Source organism: Glycine max, chromosome 18 (genome assembly GCF_000004515.6).
Source record: "Glycine max cultivar Williams 82 chromosome 18, Glycine_max_v4.0, whole genome shotgun sequence".
Lineage (NCBI taxonomy): Eukaryota > Viridiplantae > Streptophyta > Magnoliopsida > Fabales > Fabaceae > Glycine > Glycine max.
In genome coordinates this window covers 38,678,261-38,701,252 of record NC_038254.2, presented here as the reverse complement: position 1 = coordinate 38,701,252, position 22,992 = coordinate 38,678,261, and the positions used below count along the sequence as shown (strand labels likewise).

Sequence of the window (22,992 nt, the reverse complement as noted above, 5' to 3'; positions counted from 1 at the left end):
CCTCATCATCAACATTAGGTGTTTCACATATCGGTAGATGTGACACCCTCTACTCCACACATATATGTACTAATAATAAAAAGAATAAAAAATCATAATTAATTAAAAGTTTTTAAAACACATTTAAATAAAAGCATTTCAAAAGGGTAAAAGGCTTACATTCACTTCATTATTATCAAATAAAACTTGTCAGAAACATTTTTGGCTCAAAACATCATGTAATTAAACAAAACTCATGCCCCAATGTCACATCCTATAAGAGCATTGTGCCCCAACGTCTTTCAGCACAAGGTTCCTTAAAGTAATTCACCCAGTCATCTGCTGTCACGAACACAAAGTTTGAGATCATCACAAGATCCAAACACAAACACACACGGGGAGTGAGTTATCACATTCCTAACTAATAGACAGAAACAAGACAACATGTAGATATACAAATAATATAAACGAAATACAACTTAAACATAGCTCACGTCATTCCACCACTTTGTCATGTAACATCACATCACAACATAACACAACATGTCTCATTCATTTTCACATCATTCACACACTCAAGAATCAAAACACAATATCACTAAATCAATCAATATTGATCAATACACAAGCGTTATGCAACATATACACTAAGACTCAATCCTATATGCAATGTGGTACCATGTCAGTGAAAAACCTCATCGTGCACCTAGGAGTACATGACAAGACAAACCATACACTAGTAAGTCAAGTCACTCTCACTAGGTAAAATCATAGGGAGACCAGTCAGGGTCACGCTGTTTTGCGAGAATGCTTCAACCATGTGGGATCGACACATGTTTATATGATAAAAACATAATCATATTATAAAATAATAACAATCCATCATTGATCTGGAATCATTTTAAAAAATAAGGGACAATTAATATACTAAGTTATTGAAAAAAAAATCTAAGCATCTCAATTTAGTGCAAGGGACATGGCCCACCTACAGGGCACACTATCATCAACCATAGGAATAGAGCATGAAAAATGTGCATAAAAAACAAGTGTCTTTCCAGTGTCATATGAAGCAATTATCTACAAACCCAAAAGCAACAAAAACAAAATGTTATTGGTCTAGTGCAAAATGTTATTTTTTATTGTTTGAACTTCAGAGGAGGTTGCTTCCATGGAAAATATATATTTTTTTATTGTTATTTCTATGTTTCTACTAATGTGGAAATGTATCTTTTACTATAATTCATGTTATGGTAGGAATTTTTACTTTGAGACACTAACAATTGTGAGCAACAATACCTTTCAGAAATTGAGTTGTGAAAAAAGTTATTTAATTGCTAGAAGGCTAGCATAGATAATTCAAATTTGATGTCATCCCATTAACAACTGAATAGTGGAAAATACTTAGAAAGATGCTATGATCATTCTACAAGAAATCGTTAACTCAGAGCTTGAATATGTAGCTATAGCTAGCATGTTTTTCAGATTCCTTGCTCTGTGAGTATGGTCACAATGCATATCAAAGATATATTGTGTCATACTCATATCATATGTGGCTTGATAAACAAGTGAGAATGAAAGAAAGGGGTATAACAAAAGAATTTGTTGCGAACATTTCCATTAATAAAATTGAATATTGGACCCCATAAATCACAATTTGTTTGTCGTTCCCTTTCCATGTGTTTCAGAACACACATCAAACAGTTTGTGTTGTTGGAAATCAATCAATTAGCCTAATTTGATTCTAACAGAAAATTATCAATCCTAATCACATGTTTTCTATTCATATAGAGAGAAATTACTATACAAAGATGAATAGAACCCATTTGTGTTCCCATACTCAAAATCATGATAAAAAACTAAATGCGGAAGCGTACTTAGATTAGCCATAATGGAATGATGATGAAGGTTGATGAGAAGACTGGTTGTGTGATCTTCCAAATGTAGAGAGCCATTTTTTCTTCTCTGAATTTTTTTCTTTTGACGGGATAAAGAGAAAAGCGAAATTGTACGCATTGCTCTCTACACATGGGAACCATAACCTCTTATATTGGTAACTGACATCAGTTACCCCAAATTTGATAATTATAATTTGGCCTCTCATCAAATTATAATATCACTGATGGTATCTACACAATCAGTCTTTCATGGCATATATGCCCTTAGTCATACTTTTATATTGATTAGACCACTTTAATATTTTGGCTAATTATATAATGGTCCTAACTCATTCAATTTATGTGATATATATGTATGACCCAAAAGTGCTAACATGTGTACAAAATCAAATACATCGCAAAAACAAAATGCAACAAAATTTGAAGCATAATGGAATGGGCAAACAAAGTATCATACTAGGAAAAATACATAAATAAAAGTCAGATCTTCAAACACAAGTATGTTCCTAGTCGTGGGCAGTTAGAAAATAAATAGAGAGCAAGTGAAAATAAGGAATAACCCAAAATCATCATATTAACAAACAATTAAATATATCCATATTTTTGCAACTATGAAAACACGGAAAGTAAGTTCATTAACATTCGTAGAAGAAGCGATTGAAGTACTGCAAGCAAAACAACGAAAATCAAATCAGTGTTGCTTACTTATTTTCTTACTCACTGAACTCAAAGCTTTGCTTCTTGCATTTGCATCGCAAAGAAAGGTGTTTCTGGCTCTAGGTGAAAATGAAGGTCACGCGGTGATGAAGGAGAAGAGGTAGGTCACAGTCAAATTGCATTTTGTTCAGGGGTAGTCCCATCCAAATTTTCATTAACCCACCTTCGCAAAGAAAGGTGTTTCTGGCTCTAGGTGAAAATGAAGGTCACGCGGTGATGAAGGAGAAGAGGTAGGTCACAGTCAAATTGCATTTTGTTCAGGGGTAGTCCCATCCAAATTTTCATTAACCCACCTTCGTGTTTTTCCAATTCCTGCTTTCACACAAGCTTATTTTTAGCTTCTACTTTTTTAAATAAGTTTATACAAACATCTAAAATTTTATAATAAACACTTTTTTATATAAAATAAGTGCTTTTTATCTAAAAAAGAGTTTAACCAAACTCACCCATTATAGAATGTAAACTTCATAAGCATACCCATTTCTACATCATTGAAAGAGCTTTCCATTGTGAGCAAACAAAACTATTTTTTTAATCATTGCTAATGTTTGTATTTGTATGATTACATGCATCATTGTGCCTACTTGTAAATAAAAGCAACTCTTTTTGGTCAATAACTTTAGACCAATCAATCTAATATTGATTAATATGTACTTGATTCTTCTTTTTTATCAATCAAAAACTCTTCCCAAACTAGACAAGTTTCTTACAAAGCATATGACTTTATGGATATATATATATATATATATATATATATATATATATATACATTTTTTGTAAATAAATTAAAAAGGATTTTTAGTAAAAGTAAATAAATAAATAAAGTTTTAGAAAATGATGAGGTTTTTATAATTAAATAAATAAAGAGAAATAACTATATTAAAATAATGGTTTGAAGAAAAAAAATATTTGATTTATTCATTTGATAGAAAATAAAATAGAGATCCTTTTTATAATATAATAAAAAAACTAAATAATAGACTATGAGTACCCTAGTTATAAATAGGGACATCTTAGGTCAGTTTTGAGACTAACGATACTCTTTATGCCTCCTCTTTCTCTTACTTTCGTTTTCCCTTCTCCTCCTCTCAAAACACTCTCATTTTCCCGCATACCACCAAACCTGTTTCAGAAAAACGCCGATCTCAGACTCATTCACCATTGGATCATCGTGAAATTTGAGCACCAAGTTCGCAACTCAATTCCGAGCATTCTCACTAAGAGAAAAACCCTTTTTATCGCAACTTTTTCTCTTCCCGCAGAGACAAAAAACTGTCTTAGTAAAACTACGATCCCAAACTCGTTGATCGTTGGATTGTCGTGAAATTTTGATATGTGGTTCGCAATTCAATTACACACACCTTGACCATTGGGATTTGCGAAATAATGTTCATGGAGAGAGAAAAATGAATCTCATGAAGCAATACAAAATGGAGGCCTCAATCCCTTTGATGTAAGCTCCATTGGAGCTTGTTTTCCTAGGATCTTCTTCATCAATGGATTCCTTTGCTTCTTGGAAGATGAATGGCAGCGGAATGGAGAAGGAAGAGAGAGAGGAGACGCCACTTCAAGGAAAAGATGAGTCTAGAAGAAGCTCACCACCATAGGAGGTCATGGATAAGAGCTTGGAGGAAGAAGAAGATGAATGAAGGGAGAGGGAGAGAAGAGCATGAAATTTTGTGCTCTAATAGAGCTCTGAAATCTGAAGTTTAATTTTCAAATGATCAAAGTTAAAAAAATGCACACACATGACCTCTATTTATAGCCTAAGTGTCACACAAAATTGGAGGGAAATTTGAATTTCAATTCAAATTTTACTTGAATTTGAAATTGAATTTGTGGAGCCAAACTTTGGAGCCAAAATTTCACTAATTATGACTAGTGAATTTTAGTTATGGTTCAAACCACTAATCCAAGATCAATTCCAAGATTCTCCACTAAGTGTGCTTAGGTGTCATGAGGAATGTAAAGCATGAAGGACATGCACAAAGTGTGACTATATGATGTGGCAATGGGGTGTAGTAAGCAAATGCTCACCTCCCCCTCTAAAATTTAATTGGATTGGGCTTCTACCAATTCAATTAAATTTATTTCCAACCACACACATCAAATATTCACTTAGTGCATGTAAAATTACAAAACTACCCCTAATACAAAAACTAGTCTAGGTGCCCTAAAATACAAGGGCTGAAAAATCCTATATTTCTAGGGTATCCTACCTACATTATCGAGCCCTAAATACAAGACCCAAAATTAATGAAACATTCATCTAATATGTACAAAGATAAGTAGGTTCATACTTAGCCCATGGGCCCGAAATTTACCCTAAGGCTCATGAGAATCCTAGGGCCTTCTCTTGCATCTTTGGCCCAATCTTTTTGGATTCTTCTATCCAATGCCCTTGGGGGGTAGGATTGCATCACCCTTCTTCTCTCTGACATTTAGGAACCCTATCAGAGCAATCAGAGGAAAAACTTGAGGAATCTCAGGAAACCGTTAAAGATTTCGCTATTGTTGTCACAATGCACACGTGAGCCCGTTTAGAAGTAAGAGATGCGTTTATCGCAATTGGGATTAGAATGAACATGTGTAGGGATCCTTAGAAGATTAAATTGGGATTTATTTTGGGATCTTTATTGAATTATAATTTTTTCCTTTATGTTTATAAATACAATATTGATGTTTTGATGCAAATTGGTTGATAAAAAAGGGCAACAAGTTAAAACTATTTTGAGAACAATTGAGGAGTCGTGTGTTTTGTACAGTTCATAGATAGAGTCTGTGTGCAAAAATGTTTTCTGTGTTGGACCTAAATTAGGAGGGAGAGGCCCTGATGGACTCTTCGGAGTGTAGGCCTTGAGGGTAAATACACCCGGTTTGAGTGCTCCTTTAAGCCTATGTTGATCCCATATGGTTGGAGCATTCTTGCAAAACAACGTGACCCTAACTGGTTTCCCTATGATTTTACCCAGTGAGAGTGACTTAACTTGCTAGTGTGTGGTTTGTCTTGTCATGTACTCCTAGGCGCCCGATGAGGATTTTCACTGACATGGTACCACATTGCATATAGGATTGAGTCTTAGTGTAGATGTTACATAACGTTTTTGCATTGATCGATGTTGATTGACTTGGTGATATTGTGTTTTGACCCTTGAGTACGTGAATGTTGTGAAAATGAATGAGATATGTTGTGTTGTGATGTGATGTTGGGTGACAAAATGATGAAATGACGTGAGCTATATTTAAGTAAGTTTTATTTTGTTTATATGATATTTATACCTACATGTTATCTTGTTTCTCTCCATTAGTTAGGAATGTGATAACTTACTCCCTGTGTGTTGTTTGTGTTTGGATCCTGTGATGATCTTGAACTTTGTGTTTGGGGGAGCAGATGACTAGGTGAATTACTTTAAGGAACCTTGTGTTGAAGGATGTCATGACACAATGTTCTGATAGGATGTGATATTGGGGTATAGGTTTCTATATTAATTGTATGAAGTCTTAGACGATCTTGTTTGAGTCAAGATGACTTTATTATTTATTTGGACAAGTTTGAATATGATGTAAAAGAAAGGGAATGTGATCCTTTTACCCTATTGAAAGGATTTTTTTAAATATGTTTTAATTTTTTTGATTAATTATGATTTTCTTTTCCTTTTATTAGTACATATATGTATGGGGTAGAGGGTGTCACATATCACACAAGTGGGTATATAGAAATCCAAATTTGCTTAAAACTATACTAATCATATGACAATTCCAAAAAAACACACTTCTTCTATATAAAAAAATGATTAAACGTTTTTTCCACCCGCATAGATAAAAGTAGATAAAGGGGAATTAACTAATTCCCACATGATGAAAAAAGTAAAATGTCTTGATATGTAGTGCAATGTAGAGAAAATAAGAAAAAAGTAGTAAACTAAGTTCAAATTTTATAGTAGCAAGATTAAGATATAGCAAATTTTAGTGTGGTTGGTTCAGTCCCACATCTTATGTAAATGAAGGTCGTTGATAGATGAGAGTTTATAAATTAAACTTGACTAGCTACATTAAATCATACTTACCTGGATGGGGTCAATGGATGACCATGAAGGTCCATGGCCTAGACTAATGACCTCCATTGCACTTTGGAGGGGTGTCAATCTAAGGTCTCCTCAAGTAGGAAAGCCTACATCATAATGTATGGCAGTGTGGGCTTGTGTTCGCGCAACCCCCTTTAATTTAGTTAAATATTGTTTAAAGTTTGTTTTGATTATCTAATGGAAGTGACTGTTGAACAACACAATTTTCTTAAGGAGCTTTTCAGTCTGTTTTGGTCATATGTTGTTGGAAAAGCTTTATATAACAGAAAAGATTTTAGTTCTTGTAATAGGATCGAAACTTTGATGACCTCCCTTTTAAATTTTTTGCTCATGGAGGGTCAAGGGGGACAACAACTTATTGATACTATCAAAATATTAATGTCTTGGTAACTAAGTGGAAAAAGGCTTATAAAATTCTAAGGTCTGCTGATTTTTTTTTCCACCCAAAAAGAAAGCTTATGAACGTATAAATTCTTGCTAACATCAATTACATTCTCCATGATTTGAGTAACCAGCTTCATAAAGTTATTAATTTAAGGTGTAATGGGGAAGTTTCAAAAGAGGAAGTGTCCAACTTTAAAGAAAAAAGATGAGAAAGCTTGGATGGAGATAAAACAACTAAAAGGGAAGACTTAATTTTGTCAGAAACTTTGGAAAAGCCAAAATTAGAATCTGAAGAGAAGGATAAGAGAGTGGAGAATGCATAAATAAATGTTGCTTACCTCCAAAAGCAACTTGTAGATCTATTACAAAAGACAAACAAAACCTTCATGCTCAAACATTAGGATAAGAGTTGATGAAAGAGTGATATGTGTTGATAGACAAAGTTTCGGGGTGAGATCTCATCAAGGACCCTTCCTAGTTTTGTTGCAAAATCATCTTAATTTTGGGAAAAGGTTAGTTTCTGTAACATTCAATTTTTCGTAAAATAAATTTAAAAAGATTTTATTTAAAAATAAATAGAGTTTTAGAAAAAAAATAAAGTTTTTATAATTAAATATATAAGGAGAAATAATTTTATTAAATAAAATAATAGTTTTAAGGTAAATAAAATAAATATATATCCTTAAAAAATGTTTTATTTATTCATTTGATAAGGATTAAAAGAAAGTTTCTTTTTATAAAATGATAAAATAAAGAAAAGTAGAGTAAATAATAGGCCCTGAGTTCCGTAGTTATAACTCTTATTCCCCGTATACACCTAAACCTGTTTGAGTAAAATGTCGATCCTGGACTTGTTAATCATTGGATTATCATGAAATTTCAACACCATGTTCATAACTTATTTTTTCATATAGCCCTTGGGATTTTCGAAAAAATATCTATGATGAGGGGAATGTCCCTTGTACATAACTCTTTGTTTTTCCCGCATACAACCAAAACTATCCCAATAAAACTACAATTTTGGACGCGTTAACTATTGGATCATTGTCAAAGTTGGACACCATGTTTGAAATGAAAATCCATACATATTCACTGTTGGGATTTAAAAAGTAATGTCTGTGGAGGGAAAATGTCTCATCACATGCAGACAGTGAATTGGAGGTTTCAATCCCTTCTCTTTCTCTCTAACGCTTGAAAATTCTAACAGAACAAACAAACAAAAAAAAAGAGCAAACTTGGGGAACCGCTAGAGATGCTACTATCACTAACGGACTACACACGTGAGCCCGCTTAGAGGTAAGAGATGAATTTATTGCAATTGGGGTTAAAATAAACATGTGTAGGGATCCTTAGGGGATCAAATTAAGGTTTATTTTGGGATGTTTATTATATTGTAATTCTTCATGTATGATTATAATATTGAGATCATGAAATTGTGATTAAAAATATGTGTAAGTGATAAATTGAATATGTGATGAATATTGAGATAACATGTTGCTTTGAGATCACAACATTGTTATTGGGATTGAGTAAGTGAAAATTTGAACATGCGTTGATTTGTGCGATACACGTAAACATGTGATGGTGGATTGTGAGATGTTAAAATTGTGGACATGAAACTTGGTTGTGAATAAGTGTGTGGTTAAAACTTGATGTGACAATACTTGTGTTGTGAGCTGTGAATTATACAATAACCCGACTGGTGTTTACTATGAGAAAAGTGTTTAGGTGTCGTGTTAAAGGGAAAGTGTAGGATTCCTAGTTAGGAACCTAAAGTGTTAAATTGTAGCACAATGTGTTAAACATGTTTGAAACACGAGTGTGGGGTCATGGGAATTGTATAATTCATGAGCAGTGTCTGCGTGCAAAAATTGTTTTAGGGGTTGGACCTGAATCAGGAAGATAAGGTCCTAACGGATTCTTCAGAATCTAGGTCTTGAGGGTAAAGACACTTGGTTTAAGTGCTCCTTTAAACTTATGTTGATCCCATATGGTTGGAGCATTCTCGCAAAACAGACTGATCCTGACTAGTTACCTTATGAGTTTACTTAGTGAGAATGACCTGACATACCCATTGTGTGGTGTGTCTTGTTATGTATTCCTAAGCGTCCCAGTGTGGTTTTTTTCTGACATGGTATCACATTGCATATAAGTTTAAGTCTTAGTATAAATGTTGCATAACGCCTGTGAATTATTTATCATGAAATTGATGAGTGTTGTTACGTCTTAACTCGAGTGTGTGATTCATGTGTAACGTGATTGGTGATTAAAAATGAATTTTAAATGATAAAGTGGTGAAGTAATGTAGATTGTATTAAGTTGAGCTATGTTATAAATACTTCTATAATTTATATTGATTATGTATTTGTTTATCTGTATTTTATTTAGAAATGTGATAACTCACTCCCTGCGTGTTATTTGTGTTTGGACCCTGTGATGATCTCGAACCTTGTGTTTGTGGGAGTAGATGACTTTAAATAACCTTGTGCTAGAGGACACTGAGATACAATGCTCGGATAGGATGTGACATTGGGGCATGCCTTTTTATTTCAATTGCATGATGTTATATTACTTTATTTTTTCATTGTTTAACAAGATTTCTTTTGTAAACTTTGACGGCCTTGTTCTGAGCCGAATATGTTTTTAATAAAGCTTATTTAGTAATAGTGAAGCGAATGTGACCCTTTATCACATGAGTTTGTGTGCACGATCTGATAAAGTTGGTTTAATTAAATTCCGTATTTTTATATGTTTTTCTTATTTATATGTATATCAAGGTAGAGGGTGTCACACTTTCTGTTCCTTTTTGAAGATTCAAGATTTTCCAAAATTTCTCTTTGGTCAAGTTTATAATTTTTGCTGTTCTATTTCAGTTTGTTTACAATTTTGTTATTAGATCATTGCTTTACAATTTCCCCATCTAGTTTTTCGCTTTACCCCTTTATTTATTGTTTGGATGAATATGTTTTATTTTAAGCCTTGAAGGATTATTAGTGGGACAAGTACTTCTCAAGAATTAGAAAAGGGTTTATTGAATCACAACTTTATTAAGGAGTAATGTTGTTGGCTCTAATACCTACACCTATTGCCTGTCCGATGACAAATCCATAAAATCCATTTGTTAGCTAAATAGTTGTTAGAATTTATGAGAGCAGTTAGTACAACAATATGTCAATTTAGACTGTTATATATTTTTGTCTATATAACTTATTTATTCATCAGATTCACATTTAAGAAATTAGATCACATATTTTATTTAGAAAAACTTATAGTTAAAATATATGGAGCAAGATTAATGCGTCAAAGTTATTTTTGTGAAAAATTAAACTAATCCAAATCCAGCAGTGAAGTTTACACAATTTGAATTAGTAGATATGCTTCATCTTTTTATTATCGGCGGGAATACAAGAGAAATCCAAAAGCAGGAAAACCAAGAACCACTAACAAAAAATATGCTTATAACATCCGCAACTAAAAGAAGTTGTAGCCGTGCAATTGGACCAAAAATAGTATCCAAATCAAAACCGATTTCGGCTAACCAATCAACACAGTTGTTTCTTTCCCTGAGGGTATGACCGTATGAGTGAAAACAACATTCCTATCTCTATTCCTGAATAAGAGGCACATTGTAAATATTGTTTTTTATTTATTTTTAATTAGTAGAAGCAACTTATTTTTAAAAGAAAAACTATTAATACATTTTTAATCTGATGCATAGTTGCAATGCATCAGGTTGTGAATAATAACCAAATCATCAACAAATGTGATGTGGTACAAATAAAAGAGAAGTAATAATAAGATGAATAGCTCAAACCATCATAAGGTGCTAACTTTGTACTGTGGTTGAGTCTCGCATCTTGTTTAAATGAAGGATGTCATTAGAGGAAAGCTTATAAATTAATCTTGATTATGACATTTAAACTTACCTGGTTAGGGTCAATGGATGATCAGGAACATTCAAGGCCTAGATTGATGACCTCCATTGCACTTTGGAGGGGTGTCTATCTAAGGTATCCTCAAGTAGGAGACCCTATATCATAATTTGTGGTAGTGGGGGCTTGCGTTCGCGCGACCCCTATCAAATTAATTCTAAGTTTTTTAATGCATTGTTAGTGGTTTTTTATTCCTTTTCTACTTTCATCAAGGTTATGTGAAAAGTTTTTTTTCCTATAATGTGAAAAAGTTTACGTAGATATTCTCATGTACTGTTCACTACTAAAAATGTGGGATTTTACGACAACGGATCTATGACGGTTATTTTGGAACCGCCTTAAAAAATTAATCGGTGGCATTTTTGTAATTATTTTACAAAAAGGACACATTCTAAGACGGTTATTAAAAAAACCGCCTTAGAATGTGTGTTACTGATAACAATAACAACGAGTCTTAATAAAAGACCGTCGTTATCTCAATTAAAACAAAAGCCTTAGATATATATGTGAGAGTGGTCCATGCGCAGCGCAGCCAGGAACCCTAACCCCCAATCCCTCTAGAGGCTTCGCCCGCGTCTCGCTCCTCACTCCAAAGGCCAAATGCCTCTCCGTCTCCGCCTCGCTCTCCCAACTCTCCACCCTCCTCTGCCTCCTTCTCGCGACGCTCCCCCGGTTGTTCCCTGTCGACGTCACGCTCTCCGCCGCCTTCTGCCTCTGCGGGCTCTCCCTCTACGCCAATGCCTTCATCCCCGAGGGCGGCTACCGCCTCCTCGACGTCACCAGCAGTGTCAAAGGTTCCAATCAGTGCGATCTGGATGAGTCCAAGCTCCGCGCCTTCTTGGTATACCATCTTACATTCACTATTTTTTTTCTACTTTAGAAAGATGTTTAACATTCTCGTTTATATGTATATTTATATTTTCAGCAATGCAGGGCAACACCAAGCCTTTTTCCTCATTTCTAGATTGATAATTTTGTACTCGGGTAGTCGTGTACAAGATTTGGAATGATGAGTAAAAAATTGAAAATGCGTATATTGTACTCTATAATGTTGAAGAAATGAATTATTAATGACTGTGTTTCTCCTTTTTCTGCTACTCATTATTTAGCAAGACTGAACATGGTCAATTATCGTGGCATGTTGTGTGCAAGGAAAGCTCCACAAACATCAACACGTCTCTTTTTGTGGGTATGAATCACTTGGGCTTAACTATATTGTTGGTTTTGCGTCTTTGCTACTTTGATGTTGTTGTTGTATTGTATGCTTCATTTCATATTATAATTATTTTTTGTTGCTTTTATGTTTGAACTAACTTGGTTTCAAAGCTGTTAGAGCTATTTTTTGGTATCACAGACAGGGTTACTGTTTGCAAATTGGTTGATAAAATGACTGAATGAAACTTTATTGCACCAACAACTACTTGAATAAATCATTTGTACAAATTGGACTGCTTGAGTGAATTCATATTATGCACTGCTATGCTGAACCTCTTCAACTCTCACAGAATATAACATAACAAGCTACAGAGGGGAATACTATTGCTATGTTCTTAAGCTGAGTTTTCTAGCAAAACAAAAGAAGGCCTTATAAATTTTATTTTTTTGCCTACATATTTGGTTTTGAATTATACTTGTTGAATTTGATATAATCCCTCTGTTTAGTCAAGAGATTTGAATCAGTAAAATAATTTACTTAGGTATAAATCAGTAAAATAATTGTGATTCTTCTTTATATTCTTATGCATTAGCAACAAAATAAAATATGATAATAACGCTACTATATTGCCGATTCGTGATTCCAATTAAAATATCCACATGTCAAATAAATTACTCATCCAGTATTAAGCATAAAGTATATGCATGCATATTTCTAATCATAAGCATCTGCTATCCAAAATAATATATAAAAATTTATAGTAATATAAATGATATTAATTGGGCTATATAAGCCAAATTGTCAATATATATATCTAGAGCAAGCTAGGTCCTTTTGATAGTCAATTGTCAATATATACATTGACTAAACTAGAGTTTATTGTATTTTTTTTAAAAAAAAAATAAGAGAATATAGCAATTGACTATAAATAACTTTTCCAATTGTCTTTGATCTTACTTGCAAGTGTGATGATATTCCGATTTAAAAAATACTACTACTAAATTATATAGTAGCTGTCAATTCATATGTCTTGATGGTATTATTTGGATCATGTGCATTTATAAATGACAATTGATTAATATATGTATGCATTGACGCAGCTGTGACGTTAGCCGAGTTATTGTGATCTTGAGGTACGTCATCATTGGCTCATTGCTTTGCTAATTGTATTTTAAGCTTTTCTGGTTCAATATTTTTTTTTTGAAAAAATACAATAAGTTTGTGGTTGGTGAATGAACTTAATATAAAGAAAGAAGTTCTTCTCGTTGGAGCTTTACAACCGGTTATTGGATTACTTAGGTATATTCTCAGTTATGGACCCTGATAAACTGCAATGCCCCTTCCCTCCCCACCCTGAATTTGTTTTGCTATTATAATTATAATATGCCCATTTTTGTTTCTGGCAATAATATTCTATGAGATATATTCCAAGAAAGGTATATTTCAATTAATGTATTATGATGTTTCATTTAACAATTCCTACTGCTCTGAAAGCCAGAGGGAAGCAACATTCCAATTGATAGAAAATTGATAGATACAACATTATTTTTTTTCTTATAAGCTGAGTTTGGATTATTTTTTCTCAGAGGTACAACATTCCAATTTTTTTCTATTGAACATGGGAACATTTAGAAAATTGATAGATATTTGGACAACATAGATGGAATCTAGCTGTGACTTAGTGCTCTATATGGTTTCTTATATATTGATTTTAGTTCCCATAGCATATAGATAGTGCAACTACAACTCTGGATCTGATAACCATTAAAATAAAATGAAGCTATCCCTATAAGGAGCCTTCCTGATCCTTCTTTGCTCTCTAGTCTTTCCCTTCTAGCCAATGCTCACTTTCCTTTAAAAAAATTGATAGAGCTAAAGCATTTGATTCAGCTCCCTTCATAATCCATCCACTTCTATATATACTTGTACCATCTTAAATTTCCGCTTGAAGTTTTGTTTTACAAAAAAGCTTGACTTTTCCAGTCTCAAATGCGGATAGCAATTTGGTGCATATATAGCAATTTGGTGCAATATGTAGAAATTGGTAAAGGATTAAGAAGGGAAAGAGAAAAACAAGGATTAAAAATGGTAAGAGATTGGAAGCTTTTATCGTGTAGAGTGTTGGCACCAACAAATGTTAGAATCAATAGTGCCTTTGGCTGCCATTGCAGTCTTGTGTGTTATGTTTCTGCCTCACTACTCTCTATGTCTCTCTTCATGTTTTGTATATTAGTGTATTTCACGTGTTTCTTTGCATCTCATTTTGATGGTCTAAGATGATCAAGGGAACCAAAAAATGATTCTTTGCAACTTAATATGTTGAAATTTATTATTTTATATATGTAACTTTAAAGAATAATATGATAAATATTTTTGGACTGAAATGACTATTCTTTGTTGATTTTAATTAAGAACTAATTAAGATAATATTTTAATAATTTTAAACACTTTTTTTCATAACTTTAGGAGATAATTTTGTCAATTATTCCGACTTGCGTGTGTGAGACTATACTATACTAGTAGTGTATAGGGATTCAGAATTAATTTAATCTTTTTATAAGGTGGCAAATTAAGGCTTAAGTTTTTTTAAAAAAGATGTTTATATTTAGTGTTAAATAGTATTTCGCACAAAATTATATCTAAAATAAATAACATGATCAACTAGGTCGGAGTTGAGAAAAGGTATATAGGAATAATAGAGATTATGTGCAAAGTAGGAGACAAAAGTCTTTTATAATATGATCAATTAAGATTTAAATTATTTTTTTAAAAAAATTCATATTTAATTTAGTGCTTAATTGTAACTTGAACATAATTGTCATTAAAAAAAATTGTGAGAAAAAAAAATACTACGTGTATAAGAATTGAGATTATTTGCAAGGGTGAGAGAAAAAGTACATAGTATAAGGATCAGAGACATGCTTAGAATTTGTGCCCATCGAATATGTGTGCATGCTAGTGAAAGTAAGTAGCTTAGGATGACAAACAATTGACTAAAGATTTCGTTTTATTTTCTTTCTTTTCAAAGAGTGGAACACCTTTTTTTTTACGTTTTTTTGACATAAGTAGATACCTAATAAACGTCTTTAATTAGTTCATTTTCAGATAATAATTTTTTGTACTTTCAAGATTTTTTTTGTGATGCATTCATATCTAAATAACAACTTTCATTTTCTCTGTTAGGAATCTGCACACCACTGTAATAAGCAACATCAAATATTTTATGCTAATTAAACATATAAATATAAATATACACAACATTTCAATGTAATTAGCATCTGTAGCTGTATTTTTAGCTTTTTGTAGGTTGCTATGATTAGATTTCTGAGACTGAACCCTTTTTGGATGTTATGGTTAAAACTGAGCTATTATCGGAGTCCACTGCTTTCCATGTTCAGTCCCTTGATTCAGTTCATATGAATTTTTAAGATAATTATGATTATTAAACACAAACTAATAGTTGAAACTGGTTGACAATGATTCAGCATATATGGTTATTTGTGGTAAACCTGTTTATTGTACTGCTCTATCTAAAATTTGGTACAACATTCAAAGACGGTTAATAACAATTAATCGTCTTTGAAAGACACAGCATTTAAAGACGGTTATTAGCAAATAACCGTCTTTAAATGCCTATTTTGACACAGCTTTCAAAGACGGTAATTTGTTAATAACCGTCTTTGATTGTAAAGTCTGACATACCTTTCAAAGATGGTTATTAGCTAATGACTGTCTTTGAATACTTATTCTGACACACAATTCAAAGACGATTATTAGCAAATAACCATCTTTGAATGTAAACTTTGATACAACATTCAAAGACAGTTATTAGCTAATAATCGTCTTTGAATGCCTATTCTGACACACAGTTCAAAGACGGTTATTAGCAAATAACCATCTTTGAATGTAAACTTTAACATAGCATACAAAGACGGTTATTAGATAATAACCGTCTTTGAAAGGTTCTTACATTCAAAGACGGTTATTATAATAACCGTCGTAAAAACTGATTTCGTTTTAACGCTGTTTTAAACAATGACGGTTGATAACCGTCGTTAAATGTACTTATTAACCATCGTAAAAAGTCTTTTTTTTAGTAGTGGTTTCACGATCATTATTAGAGATTTTATCATATACTGGTTAATGCTTAAATGATAGATGTAGCTTTTCAACCTCGCTTCTTATTTTTTTTATTTTTTTTACTTATATTTAGTTAAAAATGAGGAAATGCTGAAGTCAAAGTATCTGACAATGGACAATGTTTCAGATGAAATAATTCAACTTTGTTAAGATTCTCGTTGATGAGGTAGAAGGAATATTTCTTGCCCATTTTTTGTTATTTGGATAATGTATAATATTTATTTTCAAAATAAGTCTAATTTTTTAAGTGAAAAGGTTTTTGCTACTGTAATAATTAGATCTAATTGAAATTGTCGGGATCGAATTACTAACCCAACAATAACATGTATAATTTTTAAAATTGGAAAGGAATGGTGCATTAAATCACTCTGGAATTATTTTTGTGGGAAATTGTGTAGGGAGCTGGATGTTTTGTCATGGAAGCATATATGCTTTAATCTTCTTTCATGTTCTACAACGCTTGGATCACTTTCTAGATTGGTATGCATGTCAATTAATTAAGTTTTTTCATCTGGCTGTTTCAACTTGCTATTGTTTACTGAAATATTGTCAAACTTTTGTTCCATGCAGGTACAATCATTGCCAAGGATTGATAATCATGGATGAGAATGGAAAATAAGTGATTTGTTGGACTAAATGCTTCTTCAATGTTGTTTATTAGACTATGTTAGACCCTACTATTTATAATGTCCATCTTATGCTATTAGCTGATAGGGTGCTAAACTATTGGCTTTAGTGCATGTTTCAATTCATTTTAGGTAAAATAGTGTATTTAATTTCAGATTTCGGCCAGGAAACAATGGTTTACATTTTTGTTGGATCAATATAATTCAGTTGGTGGTATATAATCACTTTGCTTGATGAATTGATATAAAAATGGTTTTTTGTCCTCATCTTTAGTTTCTAAATTTGCTCAAAGTAATGTGCATCTATTGGAATATTTGATTCTTCAGCTGGTACACTTTTCATAGACTTTATGATGATTTCAAAAGCTTGTTACTAACTTCAATGAAGATTTACTGCCTTATTTTTGCTCCTAAAATATGATTAATCTATTTTCTTGTCAATATCATCAAGGTAATCAAGATGTCTTGGTAGAGGATGCTTTTTTTTCAATTGTCAGTTGTCAGATCTTAATTTCGTCTGGGGATTATAGTTCGCTGATATTTTAATTTTTGCTAGTCGAATTATGGTGTTTGACACCTGTTACAACACGAAGCAAGGAATCACTCAGTGTTTTGATCAAGAAAACAAAAGGATACCAAGGAAGAGGGCAAAAGGGTTTTTTATTTTTATTTTTCTAGAGCCTAGCTCACCTGGGCGAGCTCATTCCTTTAGAGCTAAGCATCAATTCGTCTGGGCGAGCTTCAACTGCCCCAAAATGGCTTTTTCCCTATAAATAGCCATGATGAAGGGGGGGGGGGGGTTAAGGGGTACCAAGGTTCAGGAGTTGAGAGAAAAAGAAAGAGAAAGAGAGAAAAAAGAGGAAGAAGGAAGAAAAGTGAAGCCGAGGCGCTACCGAATCGCGACCGTGATCATTCCCTACATCGTTTTCTTGTTCTGTGTTCCTCGTACAATAATCGGTTAGTTTTGTTATAAAGAGTTGAATATAATCTATGTATCCTTAGGGGTTCCCTCTGTTATTATGTGTATTCATCTTCTCCATTTATCATCAGTAAACTCATTTTTTTGTAAAGTTTAATCCTAACCGATCACTAGTGTCGTAAAATTGTCTTTAAAGAAATTAAAAGTTGATAAACAAAACCAAAATAAAACCAACTCATAACTAAACTTCTCTCCATCAAAAAAATCACTTGAGATCATTTCAAGGTCCAACACCTTAACGACATTCTTGTTTGTAATAAAAAATGAATCTTTCAAAAGCATAAAACCAACTCAACACACAAATTTTCTCACTTTAAAGAACTACGTAGGTCTGAATTCCTCATCGCACCTAAGGATATGTAGGAGCAAGGGCAACCCCTTATCGACCCCAAAAAAATAAAAAAATATAAAAAGGGAAAAGTAAATAATTTTGAAGTCACGTTGTGCACACTCGATTAAAGGTTGTCATCCCTTATGATGGGCGCTTGGGGTGCTAATAACTTCCCTATGTGTAAACAACTTCCGAATCCTTATTTTCAAAATACAGACCTCTTTTTGGTTTTTGTAACATTTTCCTTAAATAAATATTGGTGGCGACTCCCACGAGTTTTCTTTTTAGAAGACATACCTTTTTGCTTTTTGCCCGTACGCCCGTCGTACGGTAGGTTGCGACCCAGTGTTTAAGAGTCATTATATTTATACTAAAAAACGCTAATAATGTTCATAAACTTCAAAGAAACAGAAAAATGTTGAGTAGTTACAATTACAATGAATGCTAACATAGAATAGACATCTGATTACATATGAATTCACTATCACAAAAATGATATTTTACGATGTAGGTTTTACATCGGTTGTATAAAAACCGATGTCGTAAGTAAAGCGGTGGTATTTTTGTAAATAATTGGAAAACTTTTAAGACGGTTTTGATAAACCCGTCTTTGAAAATGCATTACGACATCGGTTCTTGTAGAACCGATGTAGAATGCGAGAGGGAATGTGAACTGCCTCTCTCAGTCTAGGGTACCCTTATTTTAAAATTCTATTGATTTGTTTTGCAAATTAAAACCCTAAATTCAAAGACCAGCACCGTTTCTCTATTAGGGACCACAAGTCTCACTCCACGACCTTACCACCTCACTAACGGCAGCGGCGTGTCTCCGGCGAGCTTGGCCTCCTCAATTTCCTTGAGGGTGTCCTGCATCCAATAATCGATGAGGCTACGAGGAAAATTCTGGTGGCCTTCTGGAGTGACCTACGAGTGCGAATTCAAATCGGGTCGAATGGATGGCTTCGGAACGTTCATTGGATCCGAGAGGCACATCTGGGTGTTGGCAAGGTGCTCGCGCTGGTTGTAGACGTTGTGGTTTGGAACCCAAAGAAGAGGTCCAACTAGTCCGGGAGGTCCATTCCCAGCTGCCATTGCGGGGGACGGTGGAGGGAAGGGTGGTCAGAGATGGAGGTGCGGAGGGGGATGATGTTGGTCTGCGTTGGTGACGACTGTTTAAGGACGCTAGCAGCGAAGACGTCACTGAGGTCGGACAGCAAGGTACAAAGGCGTTTCATGATAAGGAACATTGCAGTGGACCGTGGTCAAAGGGATTGAGTTAATTGAACGTTGCCGTCGGAGGGAGGAGGGGGAAAAGGCAGAGAATGGTAAGCTACTGAAGAAATTACTAAGAGAGATTACGGGATCCCGTGTGTGTTGATCTATAATAATCATTTAATCTAACGGCTGGAAATTATTTTCCATAATAGATCTCCTTTCAAGTGATCCACCGTAGCCTTTGCCTTCAATTCATACATGTGTTACTGTTATAGATCCTCGTTAAATTTGAAAATTTCTTTCCATGTACAATGAATGGATGTGTTTTTATTTTAGTGAGCCCTAGTTTCTGCTCCAATGCAGTAGGTAGTTAAATTCCTTATATCACACACATAGATGGCGATTTTTTTGTGTGGAGATAGGTCCACTTTTTTACCGTAGAAATTTATGCTGATCAATTTTTTTCTTTTCTTTTTTGCCTTCTATCAAGTTTGTTCAAATAGTTTGGCTTGGTGGCGGACATCCTTATTGATGCATAACTTTGGCAATTGACTTTCAAGTGTTTCTTCGGATGCTTCGAAGCTGTTAAGATGTGGTTGTTAGAACTGTCTAACAAAATATAGTAGATAAGATTTTTATGCTATTTTTTAGGAAAAATAAAAGTCATGTTGACCGATAGATAAAGCAGTTTTGATCCTATTCTCTAGGCATGATCTGTTAGTGGTGTTATCTTTCTGTTAGTAGTTACTTTCTTTTCCATATTTTTAAATATGTTGCTTCATATTAGAATAAAACAAGCCTTTGCAGTCTCAATTTCTTTCTTTATGCTCCCTTTCATTCTTTAATATTCCTGCCTGTTGTTATTAACAAAAAACAACAAATTGGTATCTAGAGCTCTTATCTTTAAGGGATCTGTGAGTTGAGAGAAATCGTAATGGAGGGAGAAACATCATACACAACAAGTTTACCACCAATTTTTGATGGTGAGGAGTACGAATTATGGACTACAAGGATGATCACTCATCTTGAAGCTTTGGATCTTTGGGAGGCAGTAGAAGAAAACTATGATGTTCCTGAACTACCTTTAAATCCAACGGTGGCTCAGATGAAGAATCATAGAGAAAGGAAGACCAAAAAGGCTAAGGCTAAAAATTGCCTTTTCTCTGCTGTGTCAAAAATTATTTTTACAAGAATTATGAACTTCAAGTCTGCCAAACAGATTTGGGATTATCTCAGATCAGAATATCAAGGTTGTGAAAGAACTAAAGGCTTGCAAGTACTCAACTTGGGCAGAGAATTCGAGATGCAGAGCATGAAAGTGACTGAAACAATTAAAGGCTACGCTGACCAACTGTTAGGCATAGCAAATAGAGTGAGGCTTCTTGGGAAGGACTTTCCTGATGAAAGAATAGTGCAAAAAATCCTGGTCACTATACCCAAGAAGTATGAATCAAAGATATAAGCATTGGAGGAGTCTAAAGACCTATCAACCATCACCTTGGGAGAACTCATAAATGCTCTACAAGCCGAGGAGTAGAGAAGAATGATGAAACAAGAGGAGGTGGTACAAGGTGCGTTTCATACGAAAGCACAAAATTCAAGAGGTGGCAAAGACAAGAAGAACAACAAATGGAGGAACAAAAAACCAGAAGGCTCCAACAAGCAGCAAGGTGAGACCTTTCCTCCTTGTCCGTATTGCAAAAAGACAAATCATCCTGAAAGAAAATGTTGGTGGAGGCCAAATGTCAAGTGCAAAAATTATGACAATATGGGACATGTAGAGCAAATATGTAAGTCCAAATCAGAGGAAGCAAAGGTGGTTGCAGAGGAACGAGAAGATGAGCAACTCTTTGTCGCAACATGCTTTGCCACAAGCAATAGTTCCAGTGATTCATGGTTAATAGACAGCGGCTGCACAAACCATATGACCAATGACCTGAACCTCTTTAAAGAACTTGACAAAACCATTGTTTCCAAAGTAAAAATTGGAAATGGTGATTTCATCTCAGTCAAGGGAAAAGGGACTGTTGCTATTGAAAGCTTGACAGGTTTGAAATATATCTCTGATGTCTTATATGTGCCTAACATTGATCAAAATCTACTTAGTGTTGCTCAGCTTGTAGAGAAAGGCTTCAAAGTTATATTTGAAGAAAATTGGTGCTTGATCAAAGATGCAAAAGGAAAAGACGTATTCAGGGTGAAAATGAGGGCTAAAAGCTATGCTCTAAATCTAATGGAGGAGAAGAAAATAGCTTTTTCAAGCATGACCACCAATGTTGAACTATGGCACAAAAGGCTCGGACACTTCCATCTTGCTGGACTTTTATACATGCAAAAACATGCCTTGGTGAAAGGTGTGTCAATGCTTGAAGACAAGTTAGCCGATTGCATGACTTGCCAATATGATAAGCTAGTCAAAAAATCATTTCCTCAATCAACTTGGAGAGCAACTCAAAAGCTAGAATTAGTTCACACAAATGTTGGGAGACCTCAGAGATTATCATCTTTAAATGGTAATAAATACTATATTACATTTATGAATGATTATACTAGATTTTGTTGGATTTATTTCTTTAAATCCAAGACTGAGGTTGCTAATATTTTCTGGAAATTTAAAGCATTGGTGGAGAAACAAAGTGATTGCAGGTTACAAACAATAAGGTCTGACAACGGGAAGGAATACAAAAATGATGTTTTTGATAAATTTTGTGAAGAAGCTGGCATTGAGCACCAACTCACCGTACCTTACACCCCACAACAAAATGGTGTGAGTGAGAGAAAAAATAGAAGTATCATGGAGATGACAAGGTGTATGCTGCATGAAAAGGAGTTGCCAAAGGAGCTATGGGCGGAGGTTGTAAACATTGCAGTATTTTTGCTGAATAGACTACCTATAAGAGTTTTGCACAAAAAAACTCCATTTGAAGGCTGGTTTGGTTACAAACCAGATTTACAAAATCTAAAAATCTTTGGTTGTGTTTGTTTCTCTTATGTTCCACAGGTTAAAAGGGACAAACTTGATAAGAAGGTAGAACCCGGAGTTTTCATTGGATACAACAACACCTCCAAAGCTTACAGAATTTTCCAACCTCAAAATGGGAAAATTCTGGTGAGTAGAGATGTCAAATTTATGGAAGATCAACAATGGAGTTGGGATGAACCAATAAGGAAGCAGCTGCCTGAAATCCCACAGTTCCTTGATGATGATGTAGATGACATTCCTGTCAGAGGTACAAGATCTTTATCTGAGATTCATCAAAAGAGTAATGTAGTTGTCCTAGAACCTGCAGAATTTGAAGAAGCTAAAAAGGATGACAAGTGGATAAATGCTATGAAGGAAGAGTTGAAAATGATCGAAAAAAATGACACGTGAGAGCTAGTGGACAGACCTCAACACAAACAACCTATAAGGGTAAAATGGGTTTATAGAACCAAACTTAATCCAGATGGTTCTATAAATAAATACAAGGCCAGGTTGGTGGTGAAAGGCTATGCTCAAATGTTTGGAGTGGATTTTTTAGAAACCTTTGCTCCAGTTGCACGCCTTGATACA

At 34.0% G+C, this 22,992-nt stretch overlaps 1 protein-coding gene and 2 non-coding genes across 3 annotated transcripts; all 3 read left to right on the top strand.

The window, feature by feature from the left end:
- The first annotated feature begins 6,650 nt into the window (after positions 1-6,650).
- On the top strand, positions 6,651-6,811 carry LOC113000324 (U1 spliceosomal RNA). Its single transcript, XR_003265614.1, has one exon. It is a non-coding gene; the product is annotated as a U1 spliceosomal RNA (small nuclear RNA).
- Positions 6,812-10,978: 4,167 nt separating this feature from the next.
- LOC113000335 (U1 spliceosomal RNA) lies at positions 10,979-11,139 on the top strand. Its single transcript, XR_003265625.1, has one exon. It is a non-coding gene; the product is annotated as a U1 spliceosomal RNA (small nuclear RNA).
- A 9,234-nt stretch (positions 11,140-20,373) lies between these two features.
- Positions 20,374-20,901, top strand: LOC102662994 (uncharacterized). Its single transcript, XM_006603392.1, has one exon. It carries the CDS (start codon positions 20,374-20,376, stop codon positions 20,899-20,901), a length of 528 nt encoding a protein of 175 aa, XP_006603455.1.
- The last annotated feature ends 2,091 nt before the right edge of the window (positions 20,902-22,992 follow it).